The following is an 18,880-nucleotide window of genomic DNA, read 5'->3' on the forward strand; positions in this document are numbered from 1 at the left end:
GGTACTGTGTTGTCACTGCCAATGTTACTACCACTATCACCATCATCATAATCCCCCCCCCCCCCCAAAAAAAAACACCACCACTGCCATCATAATCATGTCAAAAAACAACCACCTCACCACCATTATTAATCTTATAATATGCTGCTGTTTTGTTCATTTTTTTCTCTTTTCAATGGATAACATCTGAAGTTTCTCTATTTGTTTTTGGATTCTTTACTATCAAAGGTTGTAAAAAGCTAAAAATATTGATATTTGTAAATGACCACACATCAACATTTGTCCTTCATTATATCCAAACCTGTCACCTATTCCCCATCTCTCACAACCTCTACTCACCCATACTCCTCATTCTTCTGGCCCCACTCACTTCTACTTTCGTCATACCTTAAGTATCCACCAAGCCACTTCCACCACCACTTTATTCCTTCTGATCTCCACTCCAAATGCCCCACCCTATCTTCTAAAATGTGAGCAACCATGAAGCTCCTTGACAGCAAGAAACCTGTTCTGCCCTGGTCCCTTCCCTCATACCTTAACCCCTCATCTTCTAGCATAAAGCTGCCTCTTTTGTTGTTTGTAATTTTGCAAGCTGCATGGTGACCTGACTGGTGCCAGTAGCATGAAAAAATGCACTCAATACACTTTGTAACATGGTTGGCATCAGGAGCGCATCCAACCATAGAAACCATGCTAAAGCAGACATTATAATACAAAGCAGTCCTTATCAAACTATCCAATCCATGCCAGCATGGGAGACAGATGTTAAATGATAAAGATAATATGAATTGTTGAAGCACTTTCTACAACTGGATAACCTCAGACAAAAGATCAGCACTACAATACTATATGTGGTATTACCACAATATTTTCTATGATATCAGCAATGCTTAAATTTCGAAAGGTTACCTTGTAAAGCAATCATCATCATTGTTTAATGTCCATTTTCCATGCTGGCATGGGCTGGATGGTTTAACAGGAGCTGTCCAGACTCCAATTGTCTGTTATGACATGGTTTCTATGGCTGGATGCCCATCCTAATGCCAACCACTTTACAGAGTGTGCTGGGTGCTTTTTACTTGCTACTGGCCCAGGTGTGTTAATGCAGTACCAGTACAAGTGCACTTTATGTGATACCAGTATCTGTAAAAGACAAGCCTATATGTATGGATGACAGAGATTTTACTCAGTTTGACACATCTTCTCAAGCCCAGCACATAGCCACAACTTTTGAGGGAGTCTATTGTCTGCACATTTTTAATGTGAAGATTTGAGTACACAATATAATTGTTTCTCTGATGTGCTTTGTACTTTTTTGCTTAGAACAGTGCTTCTGATTTCTTTTAATTACTAAAAATTAAATTGCTGGAAATTTGTTGTCTTTGAGGTCATTGCCAGTGCCGTTGGACTGGCTCCTGTGCAGGTGGCACATAAAAAACACCATTTGAGGGTAGCCATTGCCAGTACCACCTGACTTGCCCTCGTGCTGGTGGCACATAAAATCACCCACTACACTCTCGGAGTGGTTGGTGTTAGGAAGGGCATCCAGCTGTAGAAACTCTGCCAGATCAGATTGGAGCCTGGTGCAGCCATCTGGCTTGCCAGTCCTCAGTCAAACCGTCCAACCTTTGCCAGCATGGAAAGCAGACGTTAAACGATGATAATGATGATGATGTACCCGTACATTTATCACACACAAAAACTATTTTCTCTGTTAATCTTCCTGTGATACTGCTATCAGAGTATTGCATTAAGGTGCCATCGTTGGGGAAAAACTGACAGGAAACTCAAGACACTGCTTTTATGATAGTAATACTTATAGATAAGTATAGTGCATTGCCAAGAAAAGGAGACAAACACACACACACATATATACTTATATGTGTGTATAGTGCATTGTGCAATTATTGGTAGGATCAACAGAAAAAGTACTTCATATATACACCATTATCATTTAATGTTCATGCTTTCATGAGTTGGTAGTTTGACAGGATCTGGCAAGCCTCAGTTGTAACAAGTATCACTCATACAAATAGTGTCTTTCATTTCCAATGTTCCATGAAAACATATCTGGCCATAGGGAAATATTACCTTACAGGGGAACAAGTAAAGGTTGGTGACAGGAAAGGCATCTGGCCAAAGAAAATCTGCTTCATCACATTCACCTGGGAAAGCCATGTATCTCTCCTTCAGCAAGATACCTGTTCATTCCTCTATCATATTTTTCCCTCACTCAATATCATACTCCCACTCAGTTGAGGGGTCTTTGTGAGTTACTTTGTAACTTCACAGCATGGAAAATGAATGTTAGATCATGATGATGATGACATATTCTTCAAAGAATAATTTTATCCCCTGGATTACTGATAGTTGAGCCTGTATGAGGAGTTTACTGTGATAGCCATAGGATTCTCTGAATCCATATCTTATACTGCTCATTTATCATCATCATCGTTTAACGTCCACTTTCCATGCTAGCATGGGTTGGACAAAGAAATCTCCATTCATTAGTCAGCCCGAGGCTATAGTAGTAGACACTTGCCCAAGGTGCCACGCAGTACTGAACCCGGAACCATGTGGTTTTTAATCAAGCTAGTTACTGCACAGCCACTCCTGTGTCTATATATATATATATATATATATATATACATGATTAATGAGAGAGATGAAAGTTGATCACTACAATTGTTTCAACCCATCTCGCATCAATTCCTCATGGGTGGGTATATTGAACATCTGGTTTTAGGTGTAACTGTCAGTGTAAATGTGTTTCCTCAAAGTGACAAGGTGTATCTCATTAAAATAACATTTGTTCCTGTGAGGAACTGATGCTAGATGGGTTGAAACAATTGCCATGATCAATAAACATTCTTGTATCTGAGAAAGTGAATGTGATTTACTGAAAAACTACCAGGTCTATAACATGATTTATTAACTAATAATAACAATAATATATACAGGGTGTCCCAAGAGTCACTGATCAGTTTCAGCTTTTAATAGCTTCCTTAACTTTACAAATAAAAGTATGAAATTTTGATACAATATAAAAGACATAATGGAAATTAATATGCACAAGTCAAATTTTGCAACATCACCTATGAAAAATGTCATTGTTTAAATGGCATCATAAGTTTTGGAAAGAGCACAGAAACAAAGTTTCAGATCCCACTTCTCTGATTTCTTCTATTGATGTCCTCCTTCAGTTGCACCAGGGTCTCCGGTTTGTTGATGTAAACTTTCTCTTTCAGGTATCCCAACAAGAAAAGATCCGGTCTAGTCAAGTCTAGGGAATGTAAAGGCCATTCAAAGTAGACCTCACACATGGTTTCAGTAAGATGGGGCAACAGTTCATACAAGAGAAACAATGCAGTTGCTACAGCAGTGCTTCAGAGAGAGAATAATCTCCCACTACAGCAATGTCAATTGGCCTTTACGCTCTTCAGACTTGACTAGCCCAAATTTTTTCTTGTGGAGATATCTGAAGGAGAGGGTTTACATCAAGAAACCAAAAACCCTGGTGCAACTGAAGAACATCAATAGAGAAATCAAAGAAGTGGATCTGAAACACTTGAGAGTGTTATGGTGCAAGTTTTGGAAAGAGCATGGGCATGCGAAGCTGAAAATGGCTGCCATTTTTCATTTGTGATGTAGTGGTGTTGGAAAATTTGACTTGTGCATATTAATTTCCATTATGTCATTTATAATGTATCGAAACTTCATGCATTTATTTGTAAAGTTAAGGAAGTTATTAGAAATTGAAACCCATTAGTGACTTTTGGGATATCCTCTGTGTGTGTGTATATATATATATATATATACATATATATCATTATCATCATCGTTTAACATCCGTTCTCCATGCTAGCATATATATATATATATATATATATATATATATATACATATATATGTCAGATCACTTTCAAGTGCTACTGGTATCATGTAACCCAGTACAACCTGTTGCATGGTCGGGTCGTTGGCGACTAAACCGGCAACCCCACCAAGCTTGCTTGGTGAGGAGGGTGTTTATTGGACACCCTGCGGGATGAAAAACAAAACCCGTCAAAGGGCGGAGGAACTCTTGAGAGTCAACGGCCATCCAATAAATGCCTTAAGGCTGTATCATGCATGGGGACATAGAAATAATCGAACTGAATACCCAATTGTGCGGTTAAACCATTGGGAGTGAAGGACTCCTAGCCTTTATTAGGGTATCCTTCTAGGAGAAGGTGACTCAGGAAACTGGGATAACTCCGTCATAAAACCTGTGGCTCAGTGGTTACCGATGATGTTGACTTGTTCTTCTTTTCGGATTGTGGCTGCTGTTGCTTAGTGAGTGGGATTGACTCAGTGCACAGCCTTTCCTCACTTTAAAAAAAATCTTGAACAGGCATTGCACGATAACAACATTGATTAAGCTTCGAGCAATGGCCATACTCGATAACGAGGGGGCAGCCACCATACATATATATATAAAGACCCCCTTTGGTCACGAATGACCATGGAACAGCACCTAGAAAATTCTCCTTCAAGGCACAAGTCTGACCAAGGTTGTTTGTGGAAGACCAGCAATTGCCCATGCATACCAGTCTTCCTTCTCTATACCACTGATGTCCAAAGAAAAGAGGCTGATACAGCTTGGCACCAGTGACATTGCAACTCATTTCTACAGCATTGTGTGCACATATATCATATGTATGCATGCGTGTGTATCTTTGACCCCTATCCCTATTGCTTGACACCCAAAATTGGTTTGTTTACATTACTGCAAGTTAGCAGTTCAGCAAAAATAAGTACCAAACTTTCAAAAAAGGAAGTACTGGGTTTGAGTTGATCGAATAAACCCTTCAAAACAGTGCTTCAGCATGCCCATTTTTAATGACTGAAACCAGTAAAAGAATTAACTGATTAAAGTAATATGGTGCTACATTTCAAATAACCTTGTAGTCACAATTACTTTTGTTTTCAAATTATATGTCGTATTTATTTTTTATCTTTTACTTGCTTCAATCATTAGATTGTGACCATGGTGAGATACTGCCTCAAAAGTTGTTTGGTTTTTTTTTTTGTCTTTTTTTAGTCAAACAAATTAACCACAGTAGTTATGTTTAGGTCCGGTACTTATTCTATCAGTCTCTTTCATTGAACTGAGTTACAGAAATGTAAACAGATCAATACAAGATGTTAAGCACAAACATATATATATATATATATATATATATATATATATGTACACACTACATACACAATTTTCAGTTTTTGTCTACCAAACTGGTAGGCCCAAGGCTACAGTAGAAGACATTTGTTCAAATTCCGCCAATGTCAACTTCGACTGTCATCCTTTCAGGGTTGATAAAATAAAGTACAATTCAAGTACTGGGGTCAATGTAATTGACTATACCCCTCTTCTAACATGTGCCAAAGATATGAAAGAATTACTGTAGCAGAAGACATTTGCACAAGTGAAACTGAGCCCACAACCAAGTGGAAGGAAAGTGAACTTCTTAACCACTCTGCCATGCCTGCAACTATTATCGATACGTTTTATCGTTTTATTTACAACCTCGAGACACTAACATCGACAGCACAATGAGATTTCACATAGATTGCAATCTACTGTGAGATATGTGAAACAACTAAAAGTATATAAACGTCCTATCAACATAAACAGACATCTCAACATGAACTTTTGAGAGTTAACATGCAGTTTAGAGATTTAAAGAAATGAATATAAACTGATAGAAATGACGACAGTGACAACCCTCAAGAGAACTGGTGAAATCCCTTAATTTTATTAACAGAGCTCCCTCATTATGTCATGTCCACATGTAGCTACTGATACAGTACCTTTTAGTAATATCTTAAGTATCTGTAGCAGCAAAGGTAAACGTTTCATAAGTACTATAACTTGCAACAAATAACACTAGTGAAAAGCGAATTCGGTGATTTACATGTCGACGCATGATAACCACCATGGTTAAATGTGAATATTGCAATAACCCTGCACCACAAATGAACAGTACAAAAAGGACGGGAACTAGTGGCGTTGTTCCTATCGATTCACTGTAGAATAGAATGTTGACAAAATTCACTTCCGGTCAATTTACTCTCAAATTTAAAAATTGCTAAACTACACCTTAGCCTTATTTAGGACATAACGTGTTATTAAGAGAAGATTATTTATTTAATGTATTGCTCTTCGTTCATCAGTTTAGCTTGATATTTTACGCTGCATTCGTTTTGTATCAAAAGTCAAGGACGTTTTGAAGACGAACGTATTGAGCAAGATTATTACTAAAACGTCTAAATTCTGCTTTAAACACGCCAAATAATCCCTCATTGCGCTTTTAGTTTTTGGAATTTTCGGAAAATTAAAAAAATTTTGTGGATTTGTGTTTTACGCACGGTAATTCATATAACCATGAAAACAAAAAACATTTCAATTTTTCAAGATTTAAGAAATTTATTCTTAATTTTTCGAATTCTTTTTTAAAAATCAGTTTAAAATACGGACAGTCCGAAGCTTTGACTTAAATCCCTGCAATAGACCATTAACTGTGTTTATGGGGAGAAAGATATTGAAAAACATTAATACGTCAGAGTGACAAACGAGGACGGTATGAGGTGGTCATGAGAGGTGTTAAAAATAACAGCTAAATACCTCCTTTAATCACACGTCTTTTCATTTTTGCATAGCCGAATGGATTTCCGTGTGTAGAACACAAATTCGCAAAAATATAAAAAGTTATGAGGGGGATATATGGCGTGCTTAAAACAATCCCGCCATCTATAATATTTTAAAAACCATTCAGTAATTTGTTGATGGTCATTACACAACATAATGATGTTACAGAAGTGGAATGGAAAACATTGCAAAAACATTCTAGAATTACTTTCGATTTGTATTTTAGAAGGCTAAACCTCAGGACGGATACTTTTTCCTTCATACAACCGATTTTATGTTAATAACAAATAACATCAATGAAAATAATGTCAGTTTTTTTTTTTTCTGTTGTTGTGGGATAATTATTTTCTTTTTGATTAAAATATGTTTTAATTAGAAAAAAATTAACGAACATAATCGTAACCTACGCCTTCAAAAACATATATCTGTCAAATTTCATTAAAAAAATATGCATTATTAAGAAAATTATGAGGGGAGAAAAATATGAGCGAAGGTAGGGGCACTTAACTGTAGTTATGCCCCCATTTCTCATTGTTCCTGTGATTTTTTTTTTTTATAAATTTGTATTGCGATAATTAATTTTCAAGATGTTTTGAAGTGTATTCGTGAGCCATATACAATTCATTATATTGGTGACATTTTAACCATTGGAAAGTCGTTTGCAAAAGAACAAAGATACTTCGTTCGCAGATTTCATCGTGATAGGCGTGGTCGTGCAATATGTGGCCCGAGGTCTCGAAAAAACAACTATGGATTGAAACTTACAATGTAATGCTATTTGGTCGTATTTCATGCTTTTGCGTGGTTCTGCTTGCGTTGCAGCGCTAGATGCATCAATCGATGAGGTGTTTATTATGTATGTATGTATATAGATGAGTGTCTGCGTGCAGTCGGACTCACATGGTGAGAACGAACGGCTTATCGATTTTAGACGAACTGAGTCAGTGATCCGATTGCTATTCCGAGATAGAACAGCTACCCTTAAATTGCCAATGCCTGAAATACGAGAATTTCTCTTTACCCTCACCTGAAGAAAATCTGAAGTTTCACGCTTTGTAAGAAACATGTTGTTACACATAAATTAGATGATATCAAACCGAGTGTTTTACCAAAAATAAAATAAAATAAAAAGGCAATAATCTCCAGTGACAATACGTACATCTCTTTCTGTGTTTGGATCATACAGCCAACATCTTCCTTGTTGATCTGACAAGTGAGTGCTTCAGTAAAAGTCGTGGCATAGTCTTCTATAGACAACGGAGACGTCTGACCGTCCGACATTTCAATACAGAAATATTGGAAACGTCTAAGAACCGCTTTCCGACTGTCGCAAAACAAAACACGCACAGCTATAATGGAGGTGTGGATGTAGAAAGTTAGATATTTAACTGCATAAAATTAGGTCGGTAAACGTTTAATAAAACAGATTTGTTGTTATTATTTAATATTAAGGTGATTTTTAAATTTGAGAGAATTTCTCTCTCTTCCCCCCTTTTTCTCTATTCCTTCTCTGTCTCTCCTCTCTCTCTCTCTCTCTCTCTCACGTACGCGTGCGTGTGTGTGTCGTCACGATTTCATAACATCATTACTTAAAGTAAACAAATAACAAAAATAAAATACCAGAAACAATACTTCACCAATTTTCTTTAAAGAAAAAAACTAAACACAGTGCGTACATATATTTTCTGATACAGAGACGCACTTTTTTTTATTTGTTTACTGTTGCAAGGAGGCCTAGTCACACGACTTTAACGTAAATGGGTTTCCATATGTTTACATCTTTCTTAACATTGGACAAAATGGCTGGGACTTGTTACACAATTACGGGAACTCTCGTCCCACTTTCCATATGTAATATTACTAGGATATAAACAAAAAAAGGTTCATTCATTGAGTCATAACTAATATTTACAAAGGTAAGTGGTTATGATTACAACAAAATTAAGAGATAATCATTAGGATTTTAGTACCATGATTTCATAAGATTTTTTTCTTTTTATTTTGGCTTTGTATGAGGAAAGAGAAAACAAGATCAGGCAGTATTTTTCTTTCAGACTGGAAGGAGGGGGGAGAGATGTACAAAAATGACGGCTGTCTGCCAAGGCATTTTCCATAAAGCTACTTGCTTTTCTATTATATTATTCCCTTTTTGTTTATAATTACACTGCTCTCTTTCAACAGGTAAAATATACTCGACATGTGGTTAATTTCTCGTTATTACACTAACATACATACCAGCATAAATCTACACGTTTGCTCGCTGATTAATTATATTTTTTCCCTTTAACCTTTGATAAAATAACTAACAACAATAAAATCCGATATTTAGTTTTATATATTTCTTGTTTCTTTCTCTGTAGTTCACATAATCAACACGTTTACAGGCGCTGTTTAGTCTTACAACTAAATTAGTCTTCAATTAATAGAGCTAACCTGTTCTTCTTACCTGAGGTAGCGTGGTCGGTGTTAGCATGATATAGAAACAATACTATCTGACTAATAACCGTGTGGTGTTTCTTATTTATTTTTGTATTTATTCGAACTTATCACATGTTTGCCAATGTCAAGTCAGAGGAATACTTAGATATTACGCTATATTAATAAACCATGGACGTGTTCCTTAGTTTGTTGTGCCGGATCTTCGGCGCACATCTTCCTCTTCATGTCTATTTACAAAATAACGAAGTTCATATGGTGTTATATAATTTATTTACTCTTTGTCTCAATGTGCATATATTTTACTTTGTGTTTGTGTATATATGTGTGTGTGTGTGTGTCTGTTTTATAGAATTTATTGAGCGTGTGTGTATACATATCGTATGCATGTGTGTGTGTATATGTATGTATGTATATATATATATATATATAATATATATATATATATATATATATATCGTATGCATGTATATATATATATATATATATCGTATGCATGTATATATATATATATATATATCGTATGCATGTATATATATATATATATATATATCGTATGCATGTATATATATATATATATATATATATATATATATATATTGTTCGTCTCTGTGCACACACATAAACAAGAATATTTATCTGTTGGTGGATATTTATGTCTACGCATGTGGTTATGTTTATATACTTGAAGATGCTTTACAAATTAACAATTGTAGGACAACAGGGTGTGTATAATATACAAACACACGAATGTATACTTTGTTTAAATCCAGGTCAACACTGATCGGACAGATCATTTTCAAGATCGCTTCCAGCCACGATCATCCCATCTTTGTGTATCTCAAAATTGGTCAATCTCTCCTCTATTTAAGATTGCAGAGTGTAGTATGAGATATGGCTGCTATTTCTAGCTGCTCCAGTGACCACGCAGAAGCTCTCTCGTCAGTTAGTTACTGTTGATTAACCATAGTCAGCTGTTGTCGAGCAGACCTCTGATCAATTATGTTCCATCCGTGACCATCCCGTCCATTTCCTAAACATATTTAGGATTATATTATCCAATATACCTTTCTTTTTTTTTTCTTTTTTGTAAAATATAATGTATGATTTGAGGGAATGGGCTGCTATTTCTAGCGGATTGTATGACAAGACACAGGCTTTTTAGGGCTCTTATTAAGCCCCAGATCAGCTCTCATCGAGTTGACTCAACGATGAAGACAATCTAGCCATGACTATTTTGTCTTTTTACTCAAATGAACATTTTTTAAAGACTATAGGGTGTAATATTAGGGAGCTTCGATCTTATTTTTCGCAAGTCGAGCTGCTGCCTAGAGAGAGGCTCTTTTATTTGGAAGGTAACTTTATAATAGACACAAGGATTCCGGCTTTTTGTTATTTTTTGAAAATATGTTTAGGTTTCTTTAAGAATAGATTTCGTGGATTAAAAGCTCACACATACCCTTTCACGTAAACACGTTTACACACAAGCACGCACATTAAAACACATCCACGTCTACGCATATTCACATCATGCACACACACACACACACGCAAACGTGCGCACACACGCTTCGTCTATTTTAGCTAAGAAAATTCAAACTAGCAGACAACTGGTATAAAATGTTATTAACACCCTTTTAATTAGGAAAAAATAAATCACAAGATTAATGTCACGAAACGCGACCTGTATCAGACCCCCCACACCCAAGCTGCACTCAGTTGCTTTTTAAACTTTAATTTTTTTATTTGACTTTCATTGTTCAAAGCTTCTTGGGATTTCCAACTCTCTTTGGGGAGTTTCTGATTAGTAATAATATATACCTACCGTTTTCCTATAAATGAAATAAAGGTAGGTTTATTTTCCTTTCACCGTGTTACCTTGTTATTTATTATAAGATTAGTCACAGTTATTTTTTCTGTTTTTGAGAAAAAGAAGAAATATCGATGTTCTCATTCCCTCCTCACCCCTTTCTCTCTCTCGCACCCTCTCTCCTTGCTTCTCTTGATCGTCGAGTTATTCAGGTATAGCCGTATGATTAAGAACTTCGCTTCGCAAGCCCATAGTTTCGGGTTCAGTCATACTGCGCTGCATCTTGGGCAAGTGTCTTCTCCTGTAGCCCCCTCGGACCAACTCATGCATGGTGAGTGAATTTGGTTGACGGAAACTCTATGGATGCCCGTAACACGTATACATACATATTTATGTGTGTGTTATTGAATAACAAGGGAACATGAATTACGTAATCAATTTCATTAGCTTACGGCTGTTTCTGCTATAAAAAACAGTGCACTCTCTGTCAGTACTGCGTTTTAATGGCTCCGAGGAACCTATAAAATATTGCACAAACACTCAGCTCTGAGTTCACTTCATCCGTAAGCTAATGAGGTTAATTACGTAATTCCTATTGCTTGGTTCTTCGCCAAACCTAAGCAAAATCACACACATACAGACAGGGCTGGCTGTGTGGTTAAGAGTTTGCTTCCCAACTGCATGATTTTGGGGGTCAGTCCAACTGCGTGGCACCTTGGGATTCTACTATAGCCTCGAGTCAACCATAGACTTGTGAATAGATTTGGTATACTGAAACTGAAAGAATCTCGTTGTGCGTACGTGTGTATTTGTATATATATATAATATATATATATATATATTATATATATATATATATAATCTTTCCAAGTGAGAAATTCCAAGAAGCTTTGAACAATAAAATGGTCATATTTTGCCAATTAAACACACGCACGATATGTTTGGTGTTTACTTCAACTTGATTATTATTTTCGTTTGTCAAAGCTCTTTCATCACACATCCTGTGACCTCTTCAACAACTCTTTATTCCACGTGTCTCCTCCTGTTCTGCTTAGTCCGAAAAATGGACACAGTAGAACAAGAGGAGACTTGTGGGATAAAGAGTTGCTGAAGAAGTTACAAAGATGTGGGATAAAGAGTCGCTGAAGAAGTTACAGAGATGTGGGATAAAAAGTCACTGAAAAGGTCACAGGATGTGTGATGAAATAACTTTGACAAAGAAACAAAAATGATAATAATAAAGCTGAAATAAAGACCAAACATAAATGTGTGTGTTTAATTGGCAAAATATGACCATCCCCAAATATAATAATATCTGTTTCAAAACACAATTTCACATCAAGAATCTTGCAAAATAAATACATAAATGTATATATATGTATATGTGTGTGTGTGTACGTATATGCATGTATATATATATATATATATAATATATATATATATATATATATATATATCTGTGTATGTATATATGTGTATATATACGTGTATATATGTTTGTATATATATATATATATATATATATATATATATATATATATATATATATACATATATATAAATGTGTGTGTGTATATGATTGATTGATTGATTGATTCTAGTTTCAGCTTATGAGCTGTGGCCATGCTGGGGCACCGCCATATATATATATATATATATATATATATATACATACATACATACATATAATGCTGCTGTTGATGTGGCACTAGTGAAGTTAGGCAGGTGCTTATGGTAGTGTCAGATAGTTAATATTTTACAGTTCCTTTTCAGCTTGCACTTGGCACAAGCTGTGTGTTTGCTGTTAAAATATTTACCAACATGTCAATGTGGGAGGTATATATAAATATATGTGTTTTTTGGTCTCCCCCATTACTTGACATCTGGTGTTGATTTGTTTATGTCCCTATAACTTAACATTTTGGCAACAGAGACCAACAATAAGTACCAGTCTTCAAAATAATTACTGGGTCGATTTGTTTGATTAGGTACTTGAGCATGTTTGCAGTCCAAGTAAAAGTTTGGTAAGTTATCAGTTTTTACTATTCCAGTGGTTATTGGCTGCTGCCCTTGATCTTCAGCAAAATCTGTCTAGGACTACTTTTTTGCTCTCCCACTCCTCCAAGCAAGCCTATTACGAAACCATCAAGAATATATCCTGATTGTATTTGGTTTATGTAGCACTCATTCCACTCTGAAATGGTTCCTCAACTTATCTCATGGGCAAATAAATCTCGAAGTGACACAGTTTTGCATTCTATCTTTTCCCCAATCTGATATGCTTAGTAAGGGTTGTGTTTGTGCTATTACTCAAGGTGAACATTCGTATTAGTGAGAAGAGGAAGTGACTTACTTCTCTACCAGGTCTGTTATAATGTGTGTATGTTTGAGTGTGTATTTGTATATATATATATATATATATATATATCATGATGATGATATATATATAATCATTATTATTAATAAACAGCAGAAATGACTCAAGGGCTGAGAATCATGCGTTGGCATTTATCAAACTTTGATAACTCTCAACCCTAATCATTTGATAACTATTAATTATAAATAAGTATATATACTCATGTTTTGTGTTCTATTTTCCTGCTTGCATCACTAAACCTAATCACACACACACACTATATATATATATATATACACAAATTTTGCTTGGAAAATGTTGGTAATGACCTCACAGTTTCAATTTGCTTACCATTATCAAACAGCTTGATAGTGGTAAGGAAGCTGAAACTTTGGAATCACTGTCAACCTTTTCTCATAAAAATTTAAAAAATACATATTCTACTAAAAAGGATGGCATAATTTTTCAATTTAATATTAAACTATTTATATAAATATAAGTTTGCATAAAAGACAAACAACCATGGAACTTTAATCATTTAGACTTTAAATGTGCTGAAACTATGATGAGTCTTGGTCGATGAGAGGATCTTTGTTGTCATTTCAACTAATTGTTTTCATGTTCTATTTCAATTTTTCTTTACACACATGCACACATGCAGTATTGTTTAAAATCCTGGTTATTCCCGATCAGACAGTTTGGAAGTCATCCCAAATGTGACCATCCCTTATTTTTGCATAATCTTTGACTATAGCTGTCTACTTTGAATGTGAAAAATTTTAGCAAGTGTAAATGTTTGGGTATTCTACAGTATGATGCACCATTTCTCCTTCACGCAATTCTCAGGTTAAATCTGCATGATACAATGTGATAATGTCTGGATGTTTAAATTATGCAAATAATTGAGAGGGAAGAATCATCTCTCTTAATAGATGGGTGGGGTGTGCTTAATTTTTCAACCTGGAAATACGAAACATAAAATTGACCTTTGAAGGGTTTGATCTTGCATGCAAAAATGATAGAGATTAATTTTCCTTGAACCTTTTTTTGAATTTTTTCGTTTTCATGTAATCGTTGTTTCCTATCTCCTAATACCCTCAAAGCTGAAGTGGGTAGCCTCAGACACAACTACCTCATCTTGTAACACAAACTCTGCAGGCCTATGCAGCAACCATACACTCTGCCAAGGTCCTCTCCATTTAATCCTTGATGTCATCATAACTCTATCTTCATTTCTGCCACTTGTGAGCCTTTCTTGTTGTCCACTCAGCCTCTGCTGGTGTGCACACACTTGTTGATGCTGGTTAGTTTTCCTCCAAGAAATTCTTTTTTCTTTACACCACACAGTTGATCTGCAGTGCTCGTCTGGAACACGTCATCTAGGACTTCATCAGTCACTTTCTGTCTGCCTATCCATAAAGTTGGTTGAACAGACAGTTTTTACATTTTCAAACATGTCCGTTGGCTTATTTTACATAAGATGAAATATTTTAGTCTTTAAACTCAAAATATTGTTAGTTCAAACACACATCTACAGGTACAATACTTGGACACATCTCCAGTGTTGTATACTAGGGTCACTGATGGTTTTGGATTTTATACACCCCATTCATGTCACACAACCCATGATGATCAAGCCTTGGCTTGTCTCTTCATAGCTTTCTACTTAACCCCCACTAATCACTTTTTTTCATCCAGATACATGTTGCTTCAGCAGTCTCTGCATTGTTCTTGATGGCTCAATGCCCAGGGATCTACAGGCCTTCCTCACAATGTGACCTGCAAACTCTTGACTGACAACCTCCATCAGCAAAGACCATGTTCCTCCCATTCTTACTGCAATCCTCTACCAACTACTGATATTTACTTCTTTTCTTCTCCTTCCATGACACAGTTAACTCCAATAGAATTAGCTGCCTTAAACTAATTGATGTAATGATGGCAAAAAGCCAAGTCTGACATAGATATATTTTATATTCTGAAAAAGTTATGATGAGAGTTTACTATGAGTTATTTTACTATTTTCATAGAAAGTATTATTGGTCATTACAAGTTAATATTTGAAATACTTAGTTAATTTATTAGGTTTACACTTGAAACTGCACTTTGCAACCACATGGTTTGGACTTTAGTCCTATTGTATGGCATCTTGGGCAAGTGTCTTCTATTATAACTCTGGGCAGACCAATGCCTTGTGAGTGAATTTGGTAGACAGAAACTGTGGGGAAGTCTGTCATGTATATATATATACAGTTCTCTGCCTCTCTTGCTCGCTTCTTCTGGGTGGATAATCTATCTCCTTTACAGTAATGTACCTGTTTCTGTTTTCATTCTTGATTTCTCTCTCTTTCTCTGACTGGGTAGTCATGTATCTCTTCTACAGCAAGACACCTGTTTCTACCCCTCTGCCACACTCCAACCTCTCGTCACCTGGCACAAAGCCACCTCTTTCACAACACCTCTCCCAAAGAATCTTTGTCTTACAAGTTACTTGGTGACCCCGTCAATGCTGGTGGACCCAGTCCATACTGAAAAGTTGGTGTTTGGAAGGGCATCCAGCTGTAAAAACCATGCCAAAACAGGACTCACTGGTACTGGTACCATATAAAAAGCACTCAGTCCACTCTGTATGGTAGTTGGTGTTAGGAAAGGCATCCAACCATAAACAAATCCTACCAAAACAGACAGTGAAGTCAGGTGCAGTCTTCTGCCTAACTAGCCCCTGTCAAACCGTCCAACCCATGCCAGCATGGAAAATGGACGTTAAATGATGATAATATCTATCTATCTATCTATTATATATTACAGTATGTATTTGAAATATACGTATCTGCTTTAAACAGGTATTCTTTTTCTTATTTCTTTGTTATTTTACTTTGATAAAAGTCAGAAATATTAAATTTCTAAATATCTCATAGAGATATGTGCGGTGGTGGAGCGATAGAGTGGGTGTATACTGTCAACTTAACGTGACTGTCCCAAAACGTTAACCTTTTTCTTTATTTTCAACCGACATTCACCATGTACAACTTTTTATGCTATTTTTTCGTGTGTGTTTACATTTTGTTCACCACCTTTCGAATCTTTGTCTACCTGTTGTAATCTGTCATGTAGTCCAACTGTCGTCCGCCACCTGTTCCCCTCATTCCATTTGCATTATTTTCCATATATATATATATATATATATATATATATATATATATATATATATAGGGTCTTGCTATAAATAATGCGTATTTTTTTTTCAATTGCATGAACTAAAAGTCGGAGGGAGACGGATAAACTACCTGCACCAACTTGCTATAAAAGCAGGTAGTAATTTTACCTTGTTAGTGCAAGTTTTGAAGAGTGCAGTTCGATTTTATGTTATTTTTTTAAAAGCTATAATAGAAGTGACAAAGGAGCGTATACGGAATATTTTGCTTTTTGATTTTCAATAAAGACAACAACGCAATGGAAAGTGCAAGGAATATTAATGCAGTATATGGGGATCAGACAGTAAACATAAGCCAGTGTCAACGGGGGTTCCAGAAATTCCGAGCCGGAAACTACAGCCTAGAAGATGAGCCTCGTCCTGGAAAATCTGTAGAGCTCGGCGAAGACGTCCTGCGAACCCTTGTCTGACAACCTTCATCAACAAAGACCATTCTCCTCCCATTTTTGCTGCAGTCCTCCACCAACTCCTGATATTTTCTTCTTTTCCTCTCCTTAACTCCGATAGAATTCCACCCCGGTGCAACAAAATCGCCTCGTAACTGTTGAGGAATTAGAGAAGTTTGGGTTTAGTCATTCAACCATTCATCGACACCTGCGTGCCATCGGAAAAGTCAGCAAATTGGACCAATGGTTTCCTCACAACTTTCCGAGTCTAATCACACGCAGGGAGTGAATGTTTGCTCTTCTTTGCTGTCACGTCTCACGAATGAACCTTTCTGGACCGAATAGTGACGGGGGATGAAAAATGGGTTATCTATGAAAATGTCAAGCACCGAAGACAGTGAGTAAAGAAAGGAGAAACACCGGCACACCAGACTAAAAAGCAACACTATTTTCTGTGTTTTTATCGTTAATGAAGAAAGATACTCTGTCACAATTGGATCAAATGGATTATATATTAGCTTAATAGTTTCATATGTCGTGATCTTTCGGTTTTGTTTGTGTGCAGACACATTTATTGTCGTAAATACACAAGTGTATCACTACTCCACCACAACAAAGACTTTTTTCACCTTTTATCTGTTGCGGTCATTGGGTTGTGGCTATGCTGGAGCACCGCTTTGAATGGTTTAATCGAACATATCGACCCCAGTACTCAGGGATTTTCCCCTTTTAAGTCTAGTACGTATTCTATCGGATACCTTTGCCGAACCGCTAAGTTACGGGGACGTAAACAAACCAACGCTAGTTGTCAGGCGGTGGGGGGCAAATGCCGACACAATGTCGCTATCTTTCTTTCACTATATATAAAATAAGAGAAAAGAAGTGGGTATAATTTAGTATTCCGTTATTTCCATTGTTATTGTGTGTACAAGAGACGGTGGGAGTTTGACGTGTTTGATATTAAAAGCCGAAACCTGTGTGGCTTAATTGTCGCACGTGGTGCGCATGCAATCATACCAACGAGTTTCCACAGTTTCCGCCTACCAAATTCACTTACAAGGCATTGTTCAGCCCGAATTTGTAGTAGAAGATACTTACCCAAGATGCCGCACAGTGGGACTGAACCCTAAACCACATTGCTGCAAAGCGAGTTTCTTTACCATGCAGCCATGCCTGCACCTGTTTTCTCATGACTTTCAGAAAAATAGATATTTTTCTCATGAAATTTTCTACAAATATCTTCCAGATGGTTTAAATTACGATTTTATCAGAATTTAATGTGGAAAAAAAATGTTCGACTTTGTTCCCTCACATGTTTTGATGATGTAGATTAAAATTCTGTTGCAAAAAAGAATTTTTTTTTAGTATTATTCCACCCTTTCCCATTTGGAATTTGTTAAATGAATATATTTTGATAAAATTAAACTTTCTGAGATATCGACATATTTTTTTTAATCACAGAGACGGCTGTAGTTATATATATATATATATATATATATATATATATATTATATATATATATATATATATATAAATAAAACCAGAACCTTTGCCACAGACGAACAATATGTAGAGGGGTGTATTTATGTCATGTTTGAAAGTAATTTCTAATACAATTTTGCATTATAGTTTCCACATGGGTGGGCTTTTATCTACTTCCACGTAGTGTATTCTCCATTCCCACTGAAGTTTATTTCCTTACTATAGCAATCCTTCTTAGTTAAATGCCTTAAGCTTTGGACATTGCTTTCGTATGATTATGTCACTCGTGAACTTAAAAGCGTTACTCTAAACTACATACATTCTACTAGTCATCTCTACTGTATTCTCTCCCTACTCGTCTTTTACATATGATCCTTTAGTTGTTTTTTTATGAAAAAGATGACAGGATCCAAAATTGTTGTCCTTGAATATGTGTGTGTATAGATAAAGAAAGAAGACAAACCTTATGAAATAAAAAATATTGTAAAAGTGATCAACGATATTTTGTTTG

At 36.0% G+C, this 18,880-nt stretch overlaps 2 protein-coding genes across 4 annotated transcripts in view; one reads left to right on the forward strand and one right to left on the reverse strand.

Annotated features, from left to right (window-relative positions):
• LOC115232502 (kxDL motif-containing protein 1) overlaps positions 1-8,159 on the reverse strand; it is a 35,687-nt gene extending 27,528 nt beyond the window's left edge. Inside the window, exon 1 of the mRNA XM_029802404.2 lies at positions 7,845-8,159. Within this exon, the coding sequence (XP_029658264.1) occupies positions 7,845-7,966 (122 nt within the window). The 5' untranslated portion in view covers positions 7,967-8,159. The remainder of the gene's footprint in view (positions 1-7,844) is intronic.
• LOC115230122 (junction-mediating and -regulatory protein-like) overlaps positions 5,872-18,880 on the forward strand; it is a 67,796-nt gene continuing 54,787 nt past the window's right edge. The window contains exon 1 of one of the 3 annotated variants that reach the window (XM_036499960.1): positions 5,872-5,983. The gene's annotated coding sequence lies outside the window, so the exon portion shown is untranslated. Of the gene's footprint in view, positions 5,984-8,340; positions 8,602-18,880 lie in introns of those variants that run through there. The other 2 variants (XM_029800347.2, XM_029800343.2) reach the window with 2 other exon arrangements.

The sequence above is a fragment of the Octopus sinensis genome, linkage group LG2, assembly GCF_006345805.1.
Source record: "Octopus sinensis linkage group LG2, ASM634580v1, whole genome shotgun sequence".
Taxonomy (NCBI): domain Eukaryota; kingdom Metazoa; phylum Mollusca; class Cephalopoda; order Octopoda; family Octopodidae; genus Octopus; species Octopus sinensis.